At 47.5% G+C, this 22768-nt stretch overlaps 1 protein-coding gene across 1 annotated transcript in view; it reads left to right on the top strand.

Moving 5' to 3' along the window:
* TMEM131 (transmembrane protein 131) overlaps nt 1–22768 on the top strand; it is a 2512175-nt gene that overhangs the window by 1097997 nt on the left and 1391410 nt on the right. The window contains exon 18 of the mRNA XM_069636582.1: nt 22056–22160. Within this exon, the coding sequence (XP_069492683.1) occupies nt 22056–22160 (105 nt within the window). The remainder of the gene's footprint in view (nt 1–22055; nt 22161–22768) is intronic.

The raw sequence follows: 22768 nt of genomic DNA, 5'->3' as shown, positions 1-22768 counted from the left end.
TCATATTGTCAATAAGACGAGATTGTTTAACAGTTGGGAGGATCTACAAGAGCTTGTGAATAAAACCTGAGAGAAGTATATCATAAGGAATAGAAGACCGGAGAGAAGAGAGAAACCATAAGAAGGACCACGCTGGCGAAAGGAAGGCGCTGGTGGTCTGAGGCCTGAGAGAAGGCTACCGAAGAACAATGCTCCCAAAGACGTTCTCCTTCACAATAGAAAATAACTGGGAGAAAGGGAATAACGGAAGGCAGAGAAAGGATCGTTTTATTCTGCAAACTGCTTGTCTCAGGGGAAGTCACAAGATAGTTACTATGGAAGCAAATAAACCTAAAGTGGTGGGATAAAGGAGAGAGAAGTAATATTAAGAAAACAGTATAGTGGACCTCAATACCCTGGGAAAGGGTAAAACTAGACATTTTGTACAAGAAGAGTAGAAATTAAAACTAACCAAATATTTTGAGCAAGAGTTCAGAGGAGCTATACAATCAAACTCATTAGAAAATCAAGTAGGCCAAAGCAAGCAGACTCATAATTGGTCAGGAGAGAAAGACTACTCGAATAATACTGTCTTACCAAGATATGCTAGAGACCGCAACCAGGAATCTATAGCTAGTAAAAGATTCCCAAAAGTGAACCCCAAGGAGAATGGAAAACTCCAGGTCGCATCTAAGGAATTGAATTGACTGATCCAAGAAATCAGGAGAAACTATTAGAGGATTACATATTATATTGGCAGAGAAGCCTACACCTTTGGTACTAGAATTACCCTTGCGGGAATTGGGTAATTTTTCATATATAAATATGTTTTGCAAAGTGGTAGGGTCAGGTAGGGTAGTTTTGGACATCAGGCTTTATTCTTTTGGACATTCACGACTTACTGACGAGCCCTTCAGTTAGAAACAGGCATGAACTGCCCATAGACATAGGGCAAATTAGACCTTGCATACTATTTGAATAAAAACTTGTGAAACATGTCCACAAAGTGCCTGTGCCCTTCTTCGCAACAAATGGTGTGAGAGGTGGAATTATTAAATCCTGAGATAGACGACTTGCACCCTCTCCAGAGTATATGGCCACACCTATTGTTAAACTTCCACCCATATGATTATTGGGTATAAAACCTGCCTTACGTAGACGAGAAATGCCCCCCCGGCCCCATTTCATCTGAGAGCAGCATGTACTCACCTAAATGCAAAATTTCCAGATGATTCTGATCGGTAAGGAGTAGTAGAAAATAACCCCAAGATCATTGGCAACTGAGACTAGTGGGAGGAAGCCAGAAGCAAATCTTCTGAAACTTTGGTATCTGCTGTTAACTCCGACCTCAAAACGAGTACCCTGGAGATACTTGTGGAACGCCTAGTAGCCCATCATATTCAGGTAGATCAGCGACTCCGGGATGGATTAGGAGAGGTAATGACAAGTCCCTACCCTGCATCGTCCCCCATGGCATATCACAACCTTACCAGGAGGGGGAGGATTTGGGGGTGGCTGGCTGCCCAATGCAACTGGGACAAGGGATTAAAAATGTGTAATCTTGCACCGCTGTTCAAGGGGGATTTACAAGCTTCCTACCAGAATGCTAATCCCTTAGGGACTACTGTATTCCTTGAAATCAAAAGGGCACTAATAGTGCGGGTTGGACAGACAGTTTATTTCGATTAAAGTTCCGAGACCTTCATCTTTTGTCAAATGAAAGCCCATTCGAGTTAGCGGGAAACGTACATTATACGCTTACTCAATGGTTGCAGAGGCAAACACTATCAGAGGTCCTTGAGGCCCTAGCATTATAAAAATGTATTAATGCCCTCCCTTCGTCTTTACAATGAGGTATTTTACTGCAGCAAAATCCCTTGCTGAAGATGGCCATTCAGGTAAACCAAGCCCACTCAGAAGCAGATAAATATCTGAAACATATAGGGAAACCAGTAGAGGGAAGAAAGATGAAATTTCACGCCAGGTTTGTACCAGCTGAAAAATTGATAAAAGCTGAAACAATTCCACCCAGAGAAAATCCAAGTAAGGAAGACACTCCTAGAAGAACTACTCCAATCCCTATAATGAAATCCCACTCATCAGCTAGAGAAGAAATAGGGAAAATGAAAACTCTCTTCCTGACAACCCCGCTGTGTTGCGTTTGTGGAGAAAAGGGGCGCATCACTAGGTTTTGCCCCAAACACAACCTAGAAAAACCCATGGAAATAGTATAGCTATCAGTAGAATATAAAACTATGATCAAAACAGCTCGATCCGAGAATACAATACACACATTTCACTGTTCTTTTCATAGTTTATATAAAGATGCACATAGACAAGTTCATGTTCATATATTGGTATAATCACAATAACCACATCAACTTTGTAACACAGGTTTATAAAGTGCAATACATTACATACTGTGTCCGTCCTGCTTGCTATCCTCGTTTAGAGCTTTAACCAGGATAGCAAGCAGGACCAACACAGCTTTGAAGCCTACAGGCCCACTGAGGACCCAAGACCTGGACCACCTCTGCCTAGACAGGACCCCCAACCCTGGACATGTCGACACAGGACATCAGAGCCCCACTACCTGAATAGTAGCCTTGATAAAGACCCTAGAGGCCGAAACACATGTCGGCTGACAACTGCAAAGACTAAATGTCTCAGTTTGGATAAATGACACTGCACACATCACCGTAGAATTTGAGAGCAACCCCGGGTGTGCACTCACGTAACAAATGTTTGAGTGCTGCCTCCATCTATTCCCGGGTGGGGATTCACTATGCAAAACAAAAAAGATAGAAGCAAGGCTGTCGGGGGCAGGGGGGAGGGCAAACTGAAAGTGGGATAGTGTAACGCTCACCTGATTCCCGTAGAGGCGCCGGTCTTGACTGGGCGTATACCGTATCTTCAAAGGTGATGTGTAACACACGGCTGGCTCTTTGGGCTGGACCTCTGTGCACTGTATGTCTGACTCGAAGGGTAAGATATCTGCAGATAGAAAATATGGGATTAAGGAACTGGGTTATTGAATGTCTCTCTCTTCTTCCCTTTCTCTTCTCCTGTAGAACCCCAAAGGTTAACGCTCTCACCTTAGGTAAGTGAACGCCGTGCTCTCCATCTGCCTCGGGGCAGGGTGCTGTAACCAGTTTCTTCACTGGATAAGGGGAGCAGGCCTCTTGACTTCAGAGGACTGCTGTCCGTCGTTTACTGCACGAACGGTAAGTTTCGAGTAATTCTAATGTCTTTAAAGTCTTTAGTAATGATGTTTCTTGTTTTGCATGGTTCCGGCGATGGCGGATGACGGGCTGAAGTGAGTTGAAGATGGAGCCCGTGTGATGAATAGAAGCGCCTGGAAGCACGTAAGTAAGCGCTTGTTGCCTGCTTCACGATGCGCTCTAACTGTCTTGCAGGTACAAGTTCGGAGCGGCTGCAGGGTGCCGGAATACCCACTGGGTTAGATGTGGAAAGGAGTAATGGCACGTGAGTATTAAAGTTCCCCAATGTCTTTAAACGCACCTTGTTTTGTCTTTCAGATGCGGGATGCAGCGCCGAAGGCCTCCGGAGCGTGCGAAGAGTTGGTAAGCTTTTGTCTTTCAGATGCCGGAATGCAGTGTGAAGACCTCCGGAGCGCACGAAGAGTAGGTAAGCCTTTGTCTTTCAGATGCCGGAATGCAGCGCGAGGCGTTGGTGACAGCCGATGGACCAGGTAAGTGAAGAGCTGTCACTGAAGACCGTAATGCTAACCTGTTCTTTCTTGTCTTTATAGGTGTTGCTGAAGACTGGATTCAGGATGGTAAGCCTTTTTCCTTAGGCCCAGGATCAGATGCAGAAGACACGATGAGCGTTCTGCTGCAGAGGATGCAGAATAACGCAAAGCAAGATTCATCCATCGGGTGTGGTTTAAATAGCCTCCTGTAGTGCTTAGGTGTCTCCTTCCACAGCCACGCCTAGGTAAGAAAAGAGTTCCTGCTTTCCAGAAGAGTTTCAGTGTTCTGAATCTAGGGAGTGGCTCCTGCCCCACCCAACAGGAAAAGTAGTTCCAAACAGAAGAGGATCAGAGGCTCAACTGGCAGGCAAGTAAGCAGCATGGTCTGCTGCAGGTAAGTCCACCCAAGCATTATGAGCCCGGCGCTTCCAGCGCTGGGACTGGGCATATTTATGAGCCTGGTGCCACTGGCGCCAGGACTGGGTCCAAAAGGTCCCAATTGGGACTGGTTGGCACTCGGAACCTGGGTTATGGATCTGCTTCCAAGGGAGTTGGGAAAACCCTGACCTTTTGGAAGCAGAGATCATGACAGATAGCTTTCAGTGGTTAAAAACAATTCTAATCTTCATAAATTTCCAAGGTAAACAAAGTATAATTTACAAAACACAATTCTTATCCTAAAAATAATTTTTCTTAAAAAACTCAGTGTAGGTTGATAATCATTGGTCAGATACATTTACAAAAACAACTTGCCACTACTGTAGCCAGGGTATTGTCACAAACATTAGTTAGAAAACACTGTTAGCCTGTGGTTTTTCATTTCTTTTCACAAACCAGAGGTTCTGCATAACACTTTGTCATCAGATGTGTCAGTTTGATAACTGTATTCAGATAAAACAGTATGGGATCTCAACATGTTTCAGTTCATAAAGGTGGTAAATCCAGAACATTCATCAGGAGTAAAACCCTGGAATTTGTACAATTGTCTAACCTGTGCTAGTGTGTTGGCGGAGAGATTTCTATGCAGTGGTGTCCTTCCCCTGTGTTGGAGTTTTTGACTAACGGGCGGACATGACGCCGGCGGCAGCTATAGCCGCATGCAACCTATAGACGGAGAGCTACACAGACTGAGACACAGACTGAGACTAGTGATCTACTGTTTAATCTGAATACAGTTCTAAAACTGACGCATCTGATGACAAAGTGTTATGCAGAACCTCTGGTTTGTGAAAAGAAATGAAAAACCACAGGCTAACAGTGTTTTCCAACTAATGTTTGTGACAATACCCTGCCCACAGTAGTGGCAAGTAGTATTTGTAAATGTATCTGACCAATGATCTATCAACCTGCACCTTGGTTTTTTAACAAAAATTCTTTTTAGGATAAGAATTGTGTTTTGTAAATTATACTATGTTTACCTTTGAAATTTATGAATATTAAAATGGTTTTTAACCACTGAAAGCTATCCCACTTTCAGTTTGCCCTCCTCCCAACAGACTTGCCTCTATCTTATTTGTTTTGCACTGTACACACCACTGTGCGGATATCCATCCTTCTTTCAATATTCTAAGTGCGAGGTAGCCAGGAACCGTCTATTTTTGCCCCTTATAAATATGTGGCTATCATTAGAGCCATGGGAGGAAGGGAAAGAATAATCAGTATTGGAGCCTGATGGTTCCAACAGGGTGCAAAATGTCAAGTTGTGAGCTACCTGCCACACAAGTCACTCTGCCCCGTTGGTGAAAGAAGTGTGATGGATGACGTGTCACAAGCCCGTGTGTTGCAAACCGTCAGCAATAGTGTCGCGTTAGCAACAAGCTTGGCAAATACATATCACATCACATTACAATTATAAACCAGAACAATATAGAATCTGCACTCACCAAGTTCTCTTTTTCGTTGTATGTTCCATTTCTGAGATTGTAATATCCCTTCAGTCAGCTGTATTTGTTATCTATGGATGAGGCCATTACTAGCAGCAATCTATGGCCGGTGAGAACATTAAATCCCACTGCTATATTGCTTTTTAAGCTGTTCTTTCTGCTCTTGCTGATCCTCCAAGCAGAGAACACTGGGGCTGGGGGGGATGTTCCCTCCCATGTGTCCCTATTACTGGAAGTCATCAATGTTGGATTGGTTGGCTGCCTTAAGACTAAGAGGAAAGTGCACCAACATGTGCACACTTGAAGGGAAACCAGTATTCTGCTCTAACCTCTTTCAGCCTGTGTATTCCCAGGGTAGTTGTGCAGCTTTTATCCAGTTCTTTCTGCTCTGTCTTCCTTGAGTCACAGAACTCTGTCGGCTGTTTTTATTATCAAAAGGATGTCTTTTAGTGGAAACCATCAATTGCCGGGCATGAGGCAAAACTGAAAAAGTGCATCACTTGAAGGGAAACCAGTCTCTCTCTCTCGCTAGGTCGAACCTCTTTCAGCCTCTTCATTCTCAGGCCAGTTGTGCAGTTCCTTCTGCTCGGTCTTCCTAACTCTGTTGGGTTTTTTTATTATCAAAAGGACGTCTGTTAGTGTGAGCTATCAATTTCAGGGCATGAGGCAAAACTGAAAAGTGCATAAGGCTTCACCCTACACAAAATGCTAACTAAGTACCCCACGTACTGTGGATTTGCAGTTCCCAGTCCTGTATTATAATGGTTCTTCTCTACTGAGAAGTACCACTTGTCAATGGATTTGCTTTGATTGAATTCTTTTAGTGGTGGGCCATTAACAGCAATCAACAGTAGGTCATCCAAGGTCTCCAAGGCCAACCCATAGCAATAATCTGTCTTTATCCTGTTTTGGTATCTGAAGCTACGTTCACACAAAGCTGTTGTAGGAGACAGAACTGCACAGAAACCTATCGGGGGAAGTAATGTTGGGAACTGCTAATTCGGTTCATTTACTTTTTTTAAGGACTCTAAAAGGTATTCCATTTGGGAGCAAGAGCTTCATATCAGCCCACTCGGCTTGCAGGTGGTCTTTTTTGGCAAGTCCTTGGAACATATATGCCACCCAATTATACTCTAATCCTCAACTCCATACTTAAGAATTTTAGACTTGTTTGGCTAGACTAGGCTGTCCTATATGCTGAGACACTGCACTACCTCGGAAGACACTGAGGAAAGACGCACTTCTAAGTATTTTACTCCATTATCCAATACTGACTGTCGAATAACCTGAAATTGATTTTCATCTACCTCCATTGAGGTCAGTTGCAGTCCATTACATTTTCCAACAGTAACTTTGTCTAAAGTTTTGCTCATGCCTTCCTTTTTCTTGAGACATATCCTGCACCATTTTAATGCAATGCTCTATCTTGCATTTTACATGACAAATCATTAGTATTTTGTTTTGCAACCCTTCAGATAAAGATTTCAGCTTCCCATAAAAATACAGCAGAAAATGTAAGAGTTTAACAAGATTCAGCTGCTTGAGGTCCTTCAATATACCCCTTACTGTGGCTGAATCACTTGATCTTTGAGTTGCGATTTGTTCAAAAAGCGTAACCATAATTACCCAATTTTGGAGCAAACCGGGCAAGACTTCGACTTTATTATCAAACCAGCGGGCTGGCGGTGAGCAAACAGGCAGGAATCCGGCAGAATGTTCGGCGAGTCGGACTGCGCTGCAGTGGGACTGAGAAGCGGGACCAGGCAAGTGCAGGGGCCGGCCGCAGGCCCAAGTCACCAATGCAGCAGGCCCAGCGCCCCAGGGGGTGGGGACACAGAGTGCTTGAAAGCACTGAGCAGTGCCCCGCGGGAGGGGGTGGGGGTTTCATGGCCGGTCAGGCAGAACGGCTTGAGCCGGAGGACAGACAAGGGAGCCAGAGTCAGCCTGACTATTGAAGGATGCCCCAGCCAGGATACCGAGGAGCGGGCGGGCAGTCTGCTGTGAAGTGGGTGTGCACACTACAGCGGTGTGCCAGCAGGGCACCCGACATCATAGCAGGCAGCGGCAATGAACAACAGAGCACCTAACGGGGCGAGGGGGCCATCTGAGCATCGGCTCGGCAGGCCTTGAGGACACTGGAACCCTGAAGCGGAGAGGGCAAGAGGGGGCGGCTGGAGAGTTGTGCTCCATAGAGGGGGTGCTCAGGTGGCTCATTGAGGCAGGGACCGGCTACATATAGGAAAGAAGGTGAGCAAGTAGAAGAGAGGCTGATGGCCCTGTTCCAAGGCATTGGCAGAGCTGGAGGGAGAGTGCAGCGAGAGGCTCCAATCGATTTTCTCACACTCCAGCACAGCAGCACACCGGGGAGATCAGGCAGCATGCAAGGGCCCCATCAGGAGCTAGGTGGAGGATGCTCCTGCAAGAACTGAAGGGGCAAGGGGCCTGGGGTGCTGCTGCTATGAGGCACCTAGCACTTCCATGGAAGGGGGAGGCTCCGGTGCCCCAGCGGTGTTAGGAGAGGAGGCCAAGTCCCAGGGGCCAAGGAGCTGAGGTGGTTGGGGAGGTGTGTCTGGCCCGGGCTCTCCTGTGGGGCCAGTGTGCCCTGGCAGGAAGGGGGCTCAAACTAATACACCCAGCAGCTGCGTGTTGCGGCGGCACACCCGGAAGGCCCCACAAAGAGACTCACAACCAGCGGCCCCTGGATGGTGGAGCTACCTGATTCAGTTGGGGGTGTGAGAAGACGGGACGGTAGCAGGACTGACTAATAGTGAGGGAAGAGGTGTACACATGCAGATCTGCTCAGGTGTTGGTGGATTATGAACCTAGGAAATAGGGCTGTGGCAGCGCAGGAGGATGCTCCATCTTGGTTTGTTAGGGCGAAATCACCTGGGGTGGGTAGGGGACAAGAGATGAGAAGTGGGAGGAGGTGGGGGGGAGGGGCAGCCCAGAGTTGGGGACGTGCAAAGGAAGGGGGGGGCAGGGGAAGACTCGAGGGGAGGGAGGGCACCAGAGGTTGGAGTCCGGGGCCATAAGGCGTGAGGAAAGGGCTTCTGAATTGTCCAAAAGGCTTTCTTGGTCCAGGGCCCGCACTACATCCAACTCTATATTCCAAAATACCTTCCTTCCCAAGCCCTTCGCTCAGCTTACCTCCAACTCTCTGAGGGTCAGAAGGTTCTCCTAGTGGAGAGGTGTCGCCCTCTGGAACGGCCTTCCTGTCCCTCTCATACTTGAGCGGACCACCTAAAGTTCCGTAAGCAGCTCAAGACCTTCCTTTTCTCCTGTGCTTTCTATCTCTCCCTCCCCTGTTGCCCACCTGTCTGTGACGCTGACTGGTTGCTTGGTTGCCCTCAGATTCTCACTGGGTACCAGGCTCCTCCATGATCAGTCTCCCCTGCACTGCCTCCGGACCTATCACGCACATGTAACTGTAACCTGTATAATCCAGTGCCTCCTTGCACTTACCCAGAGCCGCGCTGCCCTGACTCCTTCCTTCTCCCTTCCCCCTGCAATTGGCTTTGTCGTACTTGCACGATCTGATTGATACAAGGCCTAGAAAGATAGTTTGTCTTGTCCTCCCTCTGTCTTTCCTCCCTTGTCGCGCCTAGAAACAATGGTGTACAGGCACATTATAAATGACTTATCATAAGAGCCTACAGCAGGACAGGGCAAGGGGAGAATCAGGAGAACGATGAGGGGGTCTGAGGAGGGGGTGCCCTGGCAGAGCGAGATGGCGAGGTACCATGGGGAGGGAAGTGAAGGGAGGCACGAAAGAAGGATAACAATTAAAATTGTCATCGCACAATGTAGAGGGGTTTAACTCCCAGCTCAAGAGGAAAACATTACAGCATTTTACAAAGAAATCAGGCCCAGAAATACTCGCAATACAGGAGACCCGCCGCTTGAGGAAAGATCAGGCAAGACTTGAACTACAGGGCTATTCTCAAATCTTTCACGCCTCCAGCCCCACTTTGAAAAGTGGGGTGGCACTGGCGATCTGGAACGGAATGGATCTCAGGATAAAGTACTCTTAAGGTGGATAGAGGAGGCAGATTTGTAGTAGTAGTGGGGGGAATATATGGGTGTCACATACACGCTGGCCTCAATATATGCACCTAATTCAGGGCAGGAAGCTTTCTTGCGTGAACTACTGAATATTCATGAGGGGTTCGCGAAAGGTCCCATAATTCTAATGGGTGACTTTAATCTGGCCTTGTCCCGGGAGCAGGACAGAAGTTCGGGGAGCAGCTTTCACGGGGAGATAGCGGTGTGGGGGGGGTGTCATCAGTCATCAAGTGCTGGGACAAAGGAACACTTGGAGGGACATGAATGTGGGACAGGGAAGGGTTTACTTTCCTTTTCAGTGTACATCGAACACAATCCTGAATCGATTGTGTGGGTGTCGGCCTCCCGCTGGGAATAGTGGAGGACATTGAGGTTGGCCCACTTCGAATAGCAGACCATGCAATGGTCACCATGGACTTGCGCCTTTCAGGACGCAGGCTGGGGATCTGGGGTTGGAGGGTACCGGGAGAGTTGTTGCAGTACGGGACCCGGTCATAATGGGGGAGCTGGAGGATAGCAAAGCCGCGGACACAGGAGGGAGAGCATCCGTTGGGACGTGTTTAAAGCCACAATTAGGGGGGAATTTATAGTCGCAAAGGCACAGAGGGAAAGGCAAATGAGGCTGCTTGAGTTCCAACTGGAGGTCGAGGTGTAAGAGAACAGGAAACAAGGGGCCGAAGACCACTCGAGGAGGACAATGAAGGAATACTTCCAGGCGGTGGTCCAGCTTAATGTCCTTAGAACTTAGAGGGCACAGAGGTCATTGAACTTCGTCCACCAGCGAAGGCCAATAAGACAGACTTGCTCCTGGCGCAGCTTTTGAGGGGGGCAACGCGTAGCAATACCTTTGCTGCTATAACGGATGATCACAAACTCTGCTATTCCCTCAGAGAAAATTCCGGAATGCTTCGTCAGCTACTATGTGGAACTCTACTCGTTCCAGAGCCCATCTAGTCTGCTGCAGACAGACTTCCTGGACAGGATCCAACTGTCTTCGATGGGAGCAGAGGTTGGGAAGCGTTGAGGCAGGATATTGCGGTGGATGAGGTTAGGAGGGTTATAGTGGCCCTTCCCCCAAATAAAGCTTGTGGGCCAGATGGTTTCATGGGTGCACAATACAATTCATTTGCAAGAGTCTTAGTCCCGCACCACACTAGTTTATTCAATAGTTTTCAGTAAACCGGTAGAATCTAGCATCCATGCAGGAGGCAAAAATCACCCTCCTCACCAAGCCCATCAAAGATCACACTAGGTGTACGACGTACAGGCCAATAGTACTGATAAATGTGTATGCCTAAATATATACTAAAATCCTGGGCAACAGGCTAGAGAGACTCCTCCCGAATCCGATTCACCTGGACCAGTCGGGATTTGTACACAGGCGGAAGATGTTCCCTAACATCAGATGTGTGGCACACAGAAAAAGCACACAAAACCTCAACTCCCTCGGTCCTCCTATCACTTGACGCTGAGAAGTCCTTCGACCGAGTGGAGCGGTCTTTCCTGTTCAAAGCGAACCTCCAAAATTGGAAGACTCATAGGATCTCATGGGTGCGCTGAATAGCAGCACTGAAGATGGTGCGGCGCCCTCGGCTGCTTTACCTCTTCCAGGCCATTCTGTTAGCAGTCCCGAATAGCTTCTTTGGAGAGTTGGGGAAAATCACAAGTAATTTTATATAGGAAGGCTAGAGACCAAGGATTAGTATTTCCTGCTGACTTCCCCAAGAAGGGAAGGAAGGATGGCGCTCCCTAATTTCCAACTGTACTACGAGCAATAGCAACTGCGGATTATAGAGGAATGTTTTTCGGGACTCAAGGGGAAACAGTGGGTGGATATGGACTGGGCAGTGGTGAGGCATGACCTGGGGAGGTGCTGTAGCTGCTGCGCTAGTATAGGCCAAGGCACAGGTCATAACAGTGTCATAACGGAATGAATGCCAGGCAAATGGGACAAATTGCCAGGAAGGTTCAGGATCACGACCTTCCCATCACCTTTCACCCCCTTTTTCAATAATCCAGACTTTTTTCCCCAGAAACAGAACCAGAGGCGTTCACACACTGGCAAGGAGGATGTCACAGGCTACAGGATATGTTCCAGGACCCAACCATTTGACCCTTTACCGGGTGCAAGCAATGTTTCGGGGTGGGAGAGCGGGAGAGGTTGCAATATTTTCAGACACAGCACTAGCTCCAAAAACCAGAGTTCAAGGCAGCGGCCACACGCCAAAGTACCCCTTTTTAAAAATGTCAACGCACGATGGTGCAAAGGGCCTCATATCAAACCTCCATAAGATCCTGGATGAGGGCACACCCCGGGCAATATGGTTCTAATGGAAAGCTGGGAGGGAATGATGCAGAGGGAATTAGATGGGGAGGACTGGGAGAGGCTGTGGAGGCGGATACCAAAGGTGGCCAAGGCATAACAATTGCAGGAATTCTGTTTTAAATTATTATAATGGTGGCATTATACCCCATTATACACAAGATTTATCGCTGGATCTCGCAGGATTGTTGGGGAGGGTGTTGGGAGGAGGGCACTTGGTCCCACATTTGGTGGAAATGGCCAGAAATTTAACCGTTTTGGAGGGAGATAAAGGAGTCCCAGGCTCAGGTCTTAGTGCAACGGGCACAGGTGTCTCTGGAGGAGATACTACTGGGGTTGGATGGGGGGGAGACCACGGAGGTTGAGGTCGGGGGGGCAAAGGAAGGCACAAACAATGCTTACAATTGCAGCAATGCTGTTCATCGCACAGCGATGGAAGGGAGAAGCCATCCCAACAATCCAAGACTAGCTCTGTATGGCTTGGGACCTTGTAGCGCTGGAATGAGCAACATATGCAATGAACAAGTTTGCTAGAGACTGGAGGGGGGTGTTGCCCTTCCTACAAAAAGATTATAGTGCCAATGGTGCCCCCAGTGCCTAAAACTGTTGGATTAACACTAGTCAGGATGCTCAAGCTCGGACTACTACCAGATAGATGCTTATATTGGCCCTGAGGGAGGTACGAGGGGGGGTAGTTGGGAGAGGAGGAGAACAGGAACGTGGGAGGAGGGTGGAGAGGGGGTTATGTTTACTGGATCTGTTTTTCACCTGTTGAAAATAAATAAAAAGAATTACAAAAAAATATATAACGGGCATAAATATTTGCATGCTCAAAAGAAGTGGTGTCTGTTGACCCATCAATCATAATACTCACGTCCCGTCCCCTTTCCTCCATCCTTGTGGGCGTCCCCCAACATGTAACCTTTTGGCAGTGAAAAATGTAGCTTCCCCTTTAAATTTAGTATAGTGGCCCCGGGCGTGGGAATGCCCTCCCTCCGGCGCCTCACCCCAGTCCCTTTTTCTGCACAGACGGTGTCAGACCGGGTAGCTAGCTGCAGAGACTTTTTAACTTTCCGCTTGCTCCCCGCTGTTTTTCAATCTTATTAATCTCCCTTCGGTGCCTCGCCTCCCTCAGAGGCATGTCGGCTGCAGGAGGATTCACAAGATGTGCCTCATGCGACCGCTCGTTCCTGACCTCGGACCCACATGCACTCTATCTTGAGTGCCTGGGGCCTGACCACCGCTGGCATGCGTGCGCGTCTTGCAGCACTCTGTCACCAGGCATTGAAGTATCGGTTGTCGCGTTGGAGGGAGATCTTCCAATAAAACTCCCGCGTACATAGCGGAATCCCTGTGCGAGGGGTCTGGGTGTGTTCACTAGAGCTCAAGAATGCGTACCTTTATGTCCCCATTTACCTCCAGCTCCACCTGGTGGCCATTTGGGACCAAGGTGGCACAATCTCATTTGGTCAGGATTCCAATACCCTCGCTGCTCCTCCCGGATTTTCGCTGGTGGCCGTTGGACTGCAATGTGGCTACAGGGTATTCATGTGTATCCTATTTGGACGACTGGCTTCTGCGCAGTCCTTGTCCAGTGAAAGCCTTGAGCAACCTTCAGTCTCTAATCCAGCTCCTGTTCTGCCTTGATATTCCTGGGTTTCCGTTGGAACACAATCGACTGCAGAGTGTACCTGACTGTGGACAAAATGGCGGATCTGTTCACCACGTGTCAGGTTTTCATTCAGAGAGCATGTCGGCCTGGTGGTTCCAGAGGCTTCTAGGCCTCATGGCTTTGCGCGTGCTTGCACTTCCCCTTGCTCGTCTCAAGATGCGACTCAAGCAGATGGCTCTTCGGAGCTCCTGGCTTCACGCGGTGGACCCGGACACCAAAATGATTCCAGTTCAACCCTGCATGTTGACAGATCTCATATGGTGGTCATCTTCCAGCAAACTGTCAGTGTGTGCTCCTTTTAAGGAGCCCTCCCCTCAAACAAGCATTACGACGGACTCCTCCCTTACAAGGTGGGGCGCGACGTTGGATCATTTTCAGGTTTTCGACCTATGGCCGCCACAGGACAGACAATATCACATAAATTATCTGGAGCTTCTGGCGATTTTCCTGACGCTCAAAGCTTTCAAGCCAGTGATTGTGAACAAGGTGGCCTGCATCCGCACAGACAATGTGGTATCCGTGTTTTACATCAACAAGCATGGAGGTACCAAGTCACCTCCCCTTGTAGATCTAGCCATTCAGTTTTGGGAATGGGCCATTCAGCACAGTGTTTGGCTGCTGGCAGTGCACATTCCGGGCCAACTAAATGTGACTGCAGATTCTCTCAGCCGACGAGCGGTGGTCAGCTACGAGTGGGAACTAAACACAGAGATCCTCTCGCCATTGGGGCACTCCAGAGGTGGACCTCTTTGTGACGTCATCAAATAGAAAAATTCCTCTTTATGCTTCCAGGAACGGGCCCAGAGCTGCTTCCCTGGCGGATGCTCTCGAGATTCCATGGCACAACATGAGTGCCTACGCCTTCCCACCTCTTCCTCTGATTCACCGGGCGCTATGCAAGCTCAGGAACACGACAAATTGCACTCTCCTGTTCATAGTCCCTGGTGGCCAGCCAGATTCTGGTTTTCGGAGCTTCATCATCTGTCAGTCTGCTCGCCAATCAGGCTTCCGCTGATTCCCGACCTGCTTCACCAGTGTGATCAGCATATTTGGCACCCCTCCCCACAATCATTCAGCTTGATGGCCTGGTGCCTGAGTTCAAATCTTTAGAAAGTTTCAACTTGTCTGCGGATAATATGTTTATTATCCAGGTGGCTAGAAAACCTACAGCAAGGTCCCAGTATGGGAGCAAATGGCTCTGGTTCTGTCACTGGTGTCTAGCTAAGCAGCTGGACCCCAGAGAAGCTACCATCAACACGGTCCTGTCATTCGTTTCTCATCTGGCAACTTAAGGCATGCATGTCTTGTAGGATTTATTTGTGGGCTATCGCCACTTACCTGTCCACTGAGTTTTGCTCCTTTTCATTGACAAACCCTGTCATTAAAAGACACTTTGCAGGTCTATTGTATCTTTATCCACCAGTGCGCAACCCGCACCCAAAGTGGGAATTGAATGTGGTCCTCACTGCCTTATGCCATAAGCCTTTTGAGCCCATGGCTATGGTGGACTTGAAGTTCCTTTCGTGGAAAATGGCTTTTCTGATTGCAGTGACTTGAGCTTCAGGCCTTGTCTGTAGAACATCCATTCCTCACCTTTCACAAGGATAAGGTTGTCCTCCGGACTAATCCTTCTTTCCTTCCAAAGCTGGTATCCGATTTTCATCTGAACAAGTCTATATCCTTACCCAGTTTCTTTCCAGACCCGGCCTCAGATGCTGGGAGGATATTGCATAATTTGAATGTTAGACAAGCTCTAAAGTTTTATTTGTACCGAAGATCTAAACTTAGGAGCTCTTCCCAGCTTTTTGTGACCTTTGGAGATCTGAAATGAAAGCCACCCTCGAAAGCAACTATCTTCCGATGGATTGCTTCCTGTATTTCAGAGGCGTATTCTGTTCAGGGCCTTCAGCCTCCAAAGGTTATTTATGCCCGTCTGGTGTGGGGTAAGGCAGTTGCCGTTGCCTTCCAGAAATATGTTCCCTGGGAAACCATTGTCAGAGCAGCTACATGGTATTCCCCATCAGCTTTTTGTAAGCATTACTGCTTAGACATGAGCTCCAGAGCCGATACTCAGTTTGGGCAGGAGGTTCTGGAGTTCCATCCACCCGTTTCCTGTGAGGAGTGCTTGGTAATCTCCCAAAAGTATGGAGGAAAGGGGACGGGACGTAGGAGTATAACAAAGTTACTCACAGTAGTGACTACCTTATTCCTAGTCCATACACCCGCCCGCCGTCCCCTCTAATACGTATCCGCTATTATTGCTTAAATGGTCTCAGACCTGGCGATAGAAAAGGACTTAAAGGTGATGCGCAGGGTGACGGCCGTGTGCGGTACCTCACGTAAAAAGAGAAGTCACGTTTTTCAATTTGATGCTTTTTTACAAAAGTGCTCTGGTCCCGTCCCGCAGGACAGAATGTCCCAAAAGTATGGAGGAAAGGGGACTATGGAATAGGAGTAAGGTAGTCCCTACGGTAAGTAACTTTGTTATACTCCTTCGGTCTATGGACAGCAAGTGAAAATGCTGCACAGTATGTCCCAGAAGGAGAGATGTGTGAGGGCTTCTTACAGGTAATGGAGGATGGGAAAGAGGTTGCTAGACAGTTGCTGCGAATGGGCCTGGACATCGCCGACTGTGTGGGCCGATCTATAGCGTCAGCAGTAACGCTAAGAAGGCAGGCTTATCTTAAAACATCTGGTTTCTCACCTAATGTCCAAGTGAAAGTTCTGGACATACCCTTCAAGGGTGATCTTCTTTTCAGCCAGAAAGCCAACGATTCCTTAGAAAAATTTAAGGAAACCAAAATCGCTGCTAAATCCTTATGCATAGCTGCGCAGCTGACCAAACATGCCTTCAGTTTAGCTTCTAGGTCATGGGGCTAAAGGTGGTATGCTCCTTATGGCAGGAGAGCACAGCTCCCACCGGCCAGGCAAGGGCAGAAGTGTTTCTCACGCTCTGGAAGTGGCAGAGGGGCTTCTAAAGGTCAACAGGCAAAGGCAGGGGCGACCAAGCCTCTGAAGACGCTTTGATTTTCCCCTCTCACAGCGCTCCAGTTGGAGGACAGTTGACGTAGCATTTGCTCCAGTGGCAGGGAATTACTTCTGATGCCTGATCTCTTCAGCTCATTCAGTGGGGTTGTCTGCCATTAGGGTGAACCACCGGATAGGCCCCCTCCCCGCACCCCCAATCAAACCGGGACAGAAGCTCCAGGAAGAACAGAATACCTGTTATTGAAGGGTGCCCTGGAAGAGGTACCTCTTGAGCTGAGCGGATCGGGCTGGTATTCTTAGTATTTCCTGGTACCCAAGAAGGGAGGAGAACTGCGACCCTCAGGCCTTGAACAAGTACCTGAGGAAGGACAAATTCAATATGGTGACGCTCAGAGATTATCCTAGCTCTACAGTCTCAGGATTGGTTGGTATCGTTCGATCTTCAGGATGCGTACTTCATGTGCCTATCCACACCCGGCACAGGAATTTGAAATTCCTCATAGGGGACAAGGGCTACCATTTCAAGGTGTTCCCCTTTGGGTTGACCTCTGCTCCCAGGGTCCTTCACCAAGCTGATGGAAGTATTAGCAGCGCACCTGAGGAGGGCATCCATGTGTTTCCATATTTGGACAACTGATTGATCCGAGGGAAGTCAACAGAGCAAGTTTAGACTCACCTCGAGAACACTGGCTCGCTACTGCACAGGCTGGGCTTATCCCTGAATCTTTGGAAGTCCAACTCTGATGAACTTGCAAGGCTTCCGTTCATCGGAGTTGGGAAGGCTTTTCCTCCAGAGGAGAGTCACCAGTGTAAGACAGATGGGCGATCTATTCCAGAGGCACTCCATCTTGCCAGGGGTCTCCTTCCTCCGCCTTCTGGGCCTCATGGCATCCTGCATCTTTCAGGTGCGAGAGGCCAGGCTGAAAATGCATTCTCTGCAGTGGCTACTAAGGATTTGGTGGTCTGTAAGGGGTCAGAAATGAGATTCAGACAAAAGGTATTCATGCTTTTATTAAACAATGGATTGAAAGAATATCTCTTTGGCTCTATTGTAAAAAGGAATTTCTCTACCTAGAAATCAAAACTAAGGATCGGTCTGTCAGGATGCCATTTACTGAAAATCCCTCCTTGTGTCCGAAATGTCCTATCCTCACCCTCACACTGCAAATAAAACAGCAAAGGGTACAAGGAAATGTCTTTAACTTGATGTTATCAAAAGTGTTCAAAATCAAAAGTGTAAGAATGACTTCAACAAAAATGTTCTCCAAGGTAAAGAGCCTTGGATAAAGAGGGAGGTCCCCTTCCCCAGCATTCTTAAATAGGATGGGAAAAATGTCTCTTTAGCTAACAGTTCCTTTTGTGTCTTCACTGGACTCACAAAGTTCTTGTTTAAGCAGTAAGTTCTGTAACGGTCTTTCTGTAGAATTTCTTTTAACTCTGCAGATTTTATGGTTTTTCAGATCACCTGGTATACTCGCCTGCCAGGACTTCTTATGCATTTCACAGTTCTTTGGTTATACCACAATAACATATACTGTGAGATGTTTGCTATATATGTCTATGGTAATATTTGCTCAAACTCTTCCCCACCCTGGCATCTCAAGTATCTGTGCTTGATTGGGATTTGCCTTTGTACTTTGCCTTGTCTGCATTCAAACAAACTTTGAGTATTTTCTGCATCAGCAATTTCGTACCATTCAAGCATTTGTTGGAACGGCCCGGGTCTGGCTTTGGGCTGACTCAACGGTCTCTTCCAGTGTCTCTGATTCCACTCGTGCCTCTGCGGTGTGGCTCCTTCATCCGCTTTCCACGTTGGAGTGTGCAGACATTTCTTCCAGCGGCCCTGTACGGTTCAGCGGTCACATACCGGCTTTCCTTTTCGGTCCAGACTGAAGAGCTCTGTCTCTTCGAGCAGTCCGACATCCAGGAGCTCCTGCATGGCTACCAGAATCTCCACAGCCCTTACTGTTCGGACGCGGCTTCTCTCCTTCTGCCCCGGCGGCCTTCTCCATTCCCGTAAGCCTTTCCATGTGCGTCGCGTTCTTGAGCCTCAGAATGGGGTTCAACGTCTTCTCCTGCACTGCTCGATTCACTAGTGCAGTTGCCATCTTTAAATGTCCAGCGCACTGAAGACCTGGAAAAACATCTAGCTTGTATGTTCTTCAAGCTCCTGTCACTTTGCACAAGCTCCCTCATCCTCGTCCTCGTACCTGAGTGTTTATGCGAGTTGGAGCCCATGAATGACATTGAACTTTTAGCTCTTAGACGGTTTGTCTTAGAGGTTTCACATAAAGGCACATCAGAAACAAAAGGTGTTGTGTGAGTTGTGGGTGTTTGGGTGAAAGGTGGGGGCCTGACTGGAATGACAATAGGCAATTAAAACTCTGGCCTTAGAGGGTCTTCTTCATGAGAAAAGTGGGAATGCAGCATCTTGTCCAATGAAGTCAAAACGTCTCCCCGGTAGTTGTCTCCTTCCATGTGATCATCCCTCATATAACCGCCCCCACTTTCAGTATCCGGTAGCGGCTGCCGTCCCCTGGCCACATGGGAGGAGGTTACCGCCGGGGAATCCGTGATGATTCCATTGGATTCATCACATGTCCAAGTACTTTGGCTCCTTGAAGGACGTTCTCAGTGTGTCTGTCGGTTTCCAACAAGTTTTCTTGGTGGACCACTAGTCAGAATATGATGGTGGGGGAACCCTTCTGACCTCCGTGGCCTCAGGCCAGGGTAATCATTGATGCGTCATTGAAGGTTTGGGGGACTCAATGCGATGATCTTTGGTCAGCTTTGGAGAGTTATTGGCCATAACATGCCGCAGTTGCGAGCTATCAGACTAGCACTGAAAGCGTTTGTGCCCTCCCTCGTGGGAAAATATGTCCCGATTATGATGGACAACACAATGGTCATGTACTACCTGAACAAGCAGGGAGGTGTCCGTTCCCTGCCCCTGTGCAAGGAGGCGATGCAGCTGTGGTTCTGGTTACTGGAGAACCAGATCTGTCTTGGCAGTGCATCTGGCGGGGACAGAGAACAGACTCGTGGATGCTCAGAGCAGGCAGAGCCCGGTCTCGCATGCATAGGTTTGCCAGGAAGTTCTCGATCTTCATTCAGTGGGGTACCCCATCAGTGGATCTGTTTGCGATGTGGCCCAAAAGGAAGTGCAAACAGTTCTGTTTGAGGCAATTCCTGGCGAGAGGCGCATTGGGGGATGGTTTACTGGTTGAGTGGGGTCTTCGACTTTCACTATACCTTCCCCCCGCCTCCCGTCAACCCCTGGGTTCAAAGGAGGTTGAGTAGGTTTCAGATGACCATGAACTTGAAAGCACCGGATTGGGTGAGGAAAAAATTGTCTCCGGAACTACTGGACTTGGCCATCTGCCTGCCTCACTGTATGCCTCAGTGGCTGGTCCTCCTATCCCAGTTGGAAGGTCAGGTACTTCCCCTGAACCCGGAATCCCTCAATCTAAATGCGTTGTTCTTGAGAGGATGAGTTATGATGACTGAGACCTTGCGGAAGAGGTGCTTGAGATGTTGCTGGCTGCACGCAGACTCTTTACACAATCTCTGCATGCCTTTAGATGAAGATTTGAGGCGTGGTGTAGGGAACGCAGGATCGACCCCCATCTCTTGCCCCACCACGGTAGTGATGGATTTCCTTCCGTCAATAGCCTGATCAGGCCTTCTAGTCTTATCCTTCCTTATGGCAGCTCCGTTTGAGCCTATGCATTTGTGTTCTTTGAGTCTACTCACGCTGAAAACTGCCTTTTCAGTGGCAATCGCATACGCCAGAGGGGTTAGTGAGCTGCAGGCTTTATCATGCAAGCCTCCCTTTCTCAATTTCTTTAAGATGGTGTCCTTGAAAGTGCACACTTTTAACAAGCATTATTATTTGGATGTATCAAGTGGGGACTGACGCTCGCTTTGGAAGAGCAGTGCTTCCAAACTTTCTGGTATAGGGACTTCCATCCTGCCACCAGTCTACGTACTGCTTTTGGGAGTCTATCTGGTGAGGAATCTGTGGGAGAAAAGCATTCCATTGCAGGAGAAATTACTTACCAGTTATGTTCTTTCTATGGATTCTTCTCCTGCAGATTCCTCATCACCCTCCCATTCGGCCCCACATTGAAAGTGCCTGTATTAAATGTTGACTTTCTGCATTTCCCACAATAAGCAGGTGTTTCTAATTGTTCAACTTCTTGCCATTCACAAGTGTGATTTTCTAACATTCCTGTCCCTCATCTAAAAAAAAAAAAGTAGTTTCACTTTTTTGTAACAGTTTTGGCTGTTTGTCAGTTTTTTGGTCTTCCTCCACAGTGACTGAGCTCGGGGGTAGGGGAGACTGAGGTACAGGGGCGTAGCGACTGACATCACGTCGGTAGCCGACGACCGGTGCATTGAGTCGAGGCAGATCCACTGCCGAGTCGAGATGCACTACGCTCCCGTTCCGAACAGCTGGCACTGGAAGGGGTACTGATCTCATGAGGAATTTGCGGGAGAATAATCCATAGATAGAACATTACTGGTAAGTCATTTCTCCATTGAATTAATTGCAGTATTGTATTATCAGGGCATGGTTGCCTTGGTGATTTTCCTAGTATCTGCCAATTTTGACAATGTATTCAGGTGTGTTTCTACATTGCACTGCTTGTAATGCATGTGAAAGTTCTGTTTATTCTCACATCACTCTCCAACTGCTCAATTCTTAGCCATCAGCCCCTTCGATCTCCTCCTTTTTGAATGATTTAGAGGAAAAAGGCCACAAGAAAGCAGCACAATCCATTGTAAATCAGGCTTTGTAAATTAGACCTGGTTGATTTTCGGAGCATGCATGATGGGTGCTGGTCAGAGAAATTATAGTACAAATAAGGCAGGAGAGTAAACCGGGAGCTACATTGACAATTCTCTCCAGTGGCAAATTTACATTAGCCAGCATTAGCATTGCTAGCAGGTAGAGATTAAGGCTTTTTTGTCCGATCGGGGCTTTATAAAAAATGGTACCCTGTATGCCTACTGAGCCATGCTTATTGGCATTACCAATGACTGCTCATCTTGCAGTATTGCTTGTTCATGAAGTTACATTATGTCCGGCAAGCTAGCAAAATTTTCGCCTTTTGCTGACAAAAGGTTTTACCCAAAGAGAAGCTTTGCTATAAAGGACTCGCAGACCACTTTTGCTACATGTGATGATGTAAAATATAGTTGGTTATCAGTGTTTGAACCGTTGCCTTTTTTTACATCCTCTGTTTTTTTTATTATAATGCAGGCAGCACTACACATACATTAGAGCCCTGATTATCCCAATGTTAACATTCATGACGTTTTTCAAGTTTAAGTTCTGAATTTGTTTTTTATTTTTACAAAGTGTTAATCTACTCTCTAGATGTCATTCTCTTTTTTTGCACTGGATTGATGGATGCATGTGACTAATTGCAGGTCATATTAACGTCTGGTTACTATGCCGTGTTCCGAGTCAAGTTAATTGCAAAGGAACTGGAAGGAACGTATGATGGAGCCATACAAATCACAACCGATTATGAGGTAATCAATTGTACACATAAAAACAAAACACTTTCCCTTTCAGCATGAATTTGTTTTTTTCTTTGCATTTAACTAAAGAGAAATTGCAGAAGCATGAAAATATGTTTTTAACTTGTAAAAACACCTGTTATATAATTTAAAAAATAAGTGAAGTCTTGGTGCTGCAAATCGCCCAAAAGAAAGCCTATGTGGCTGTGTCTGAAGAGCAAAGATCCAAAGCCCCTGCAGCAATTTGCTTAGCTGATTCTTTGGATTAGATCACCCAAGCCTGAATGAGAAGTACCTCCAGTTCATAGACAGTGCCTAGAAAGACACTGCTTCTCTGTCCAAATGGGTGCGTGAGAAGGCTTTAAAAACCCATAAACGAGAGCCTCTGCAAATTAATGAAGTTACGTTAATCCTCATGGTTGTATCGGGTCACTATGGTGTGGCCTAATTTTATTTGCCAATCGGTACTTTTAAACAAATACATGCTACAGATAAGAGTGACATGGTCAAATGTAGATCATGGTGGAGGTGTAATCTGTCTTTTCTGGGCTCTGCCAACTCTGCCGGTGTCCAGTGCAGTGGATAGCTGTTCACAAACCTAGAAGTTTGTTGGAAATGCT

Source organism: Ambystoma mexicanum, chromosome 7p (assembly GCF_040938575.1).
Source record: "Ambystoma mexicanum isolate Mex_15411 chromosome 7p, UKY_AmexF1_1, whole genome shotgun sequence".
Classification (NCBI taxonomy): domain Eukaryota; kingdom Metazoa; phylum Chordata; class Amphibia; order Caudata; family Ambystomatidae; genus Ambystoma; species Ambystoma mexicanum.
Note: the sequence above shows the minus strand (reverse complement) of the source record. Positions and strands in the feature narration are given on the sequence as shown.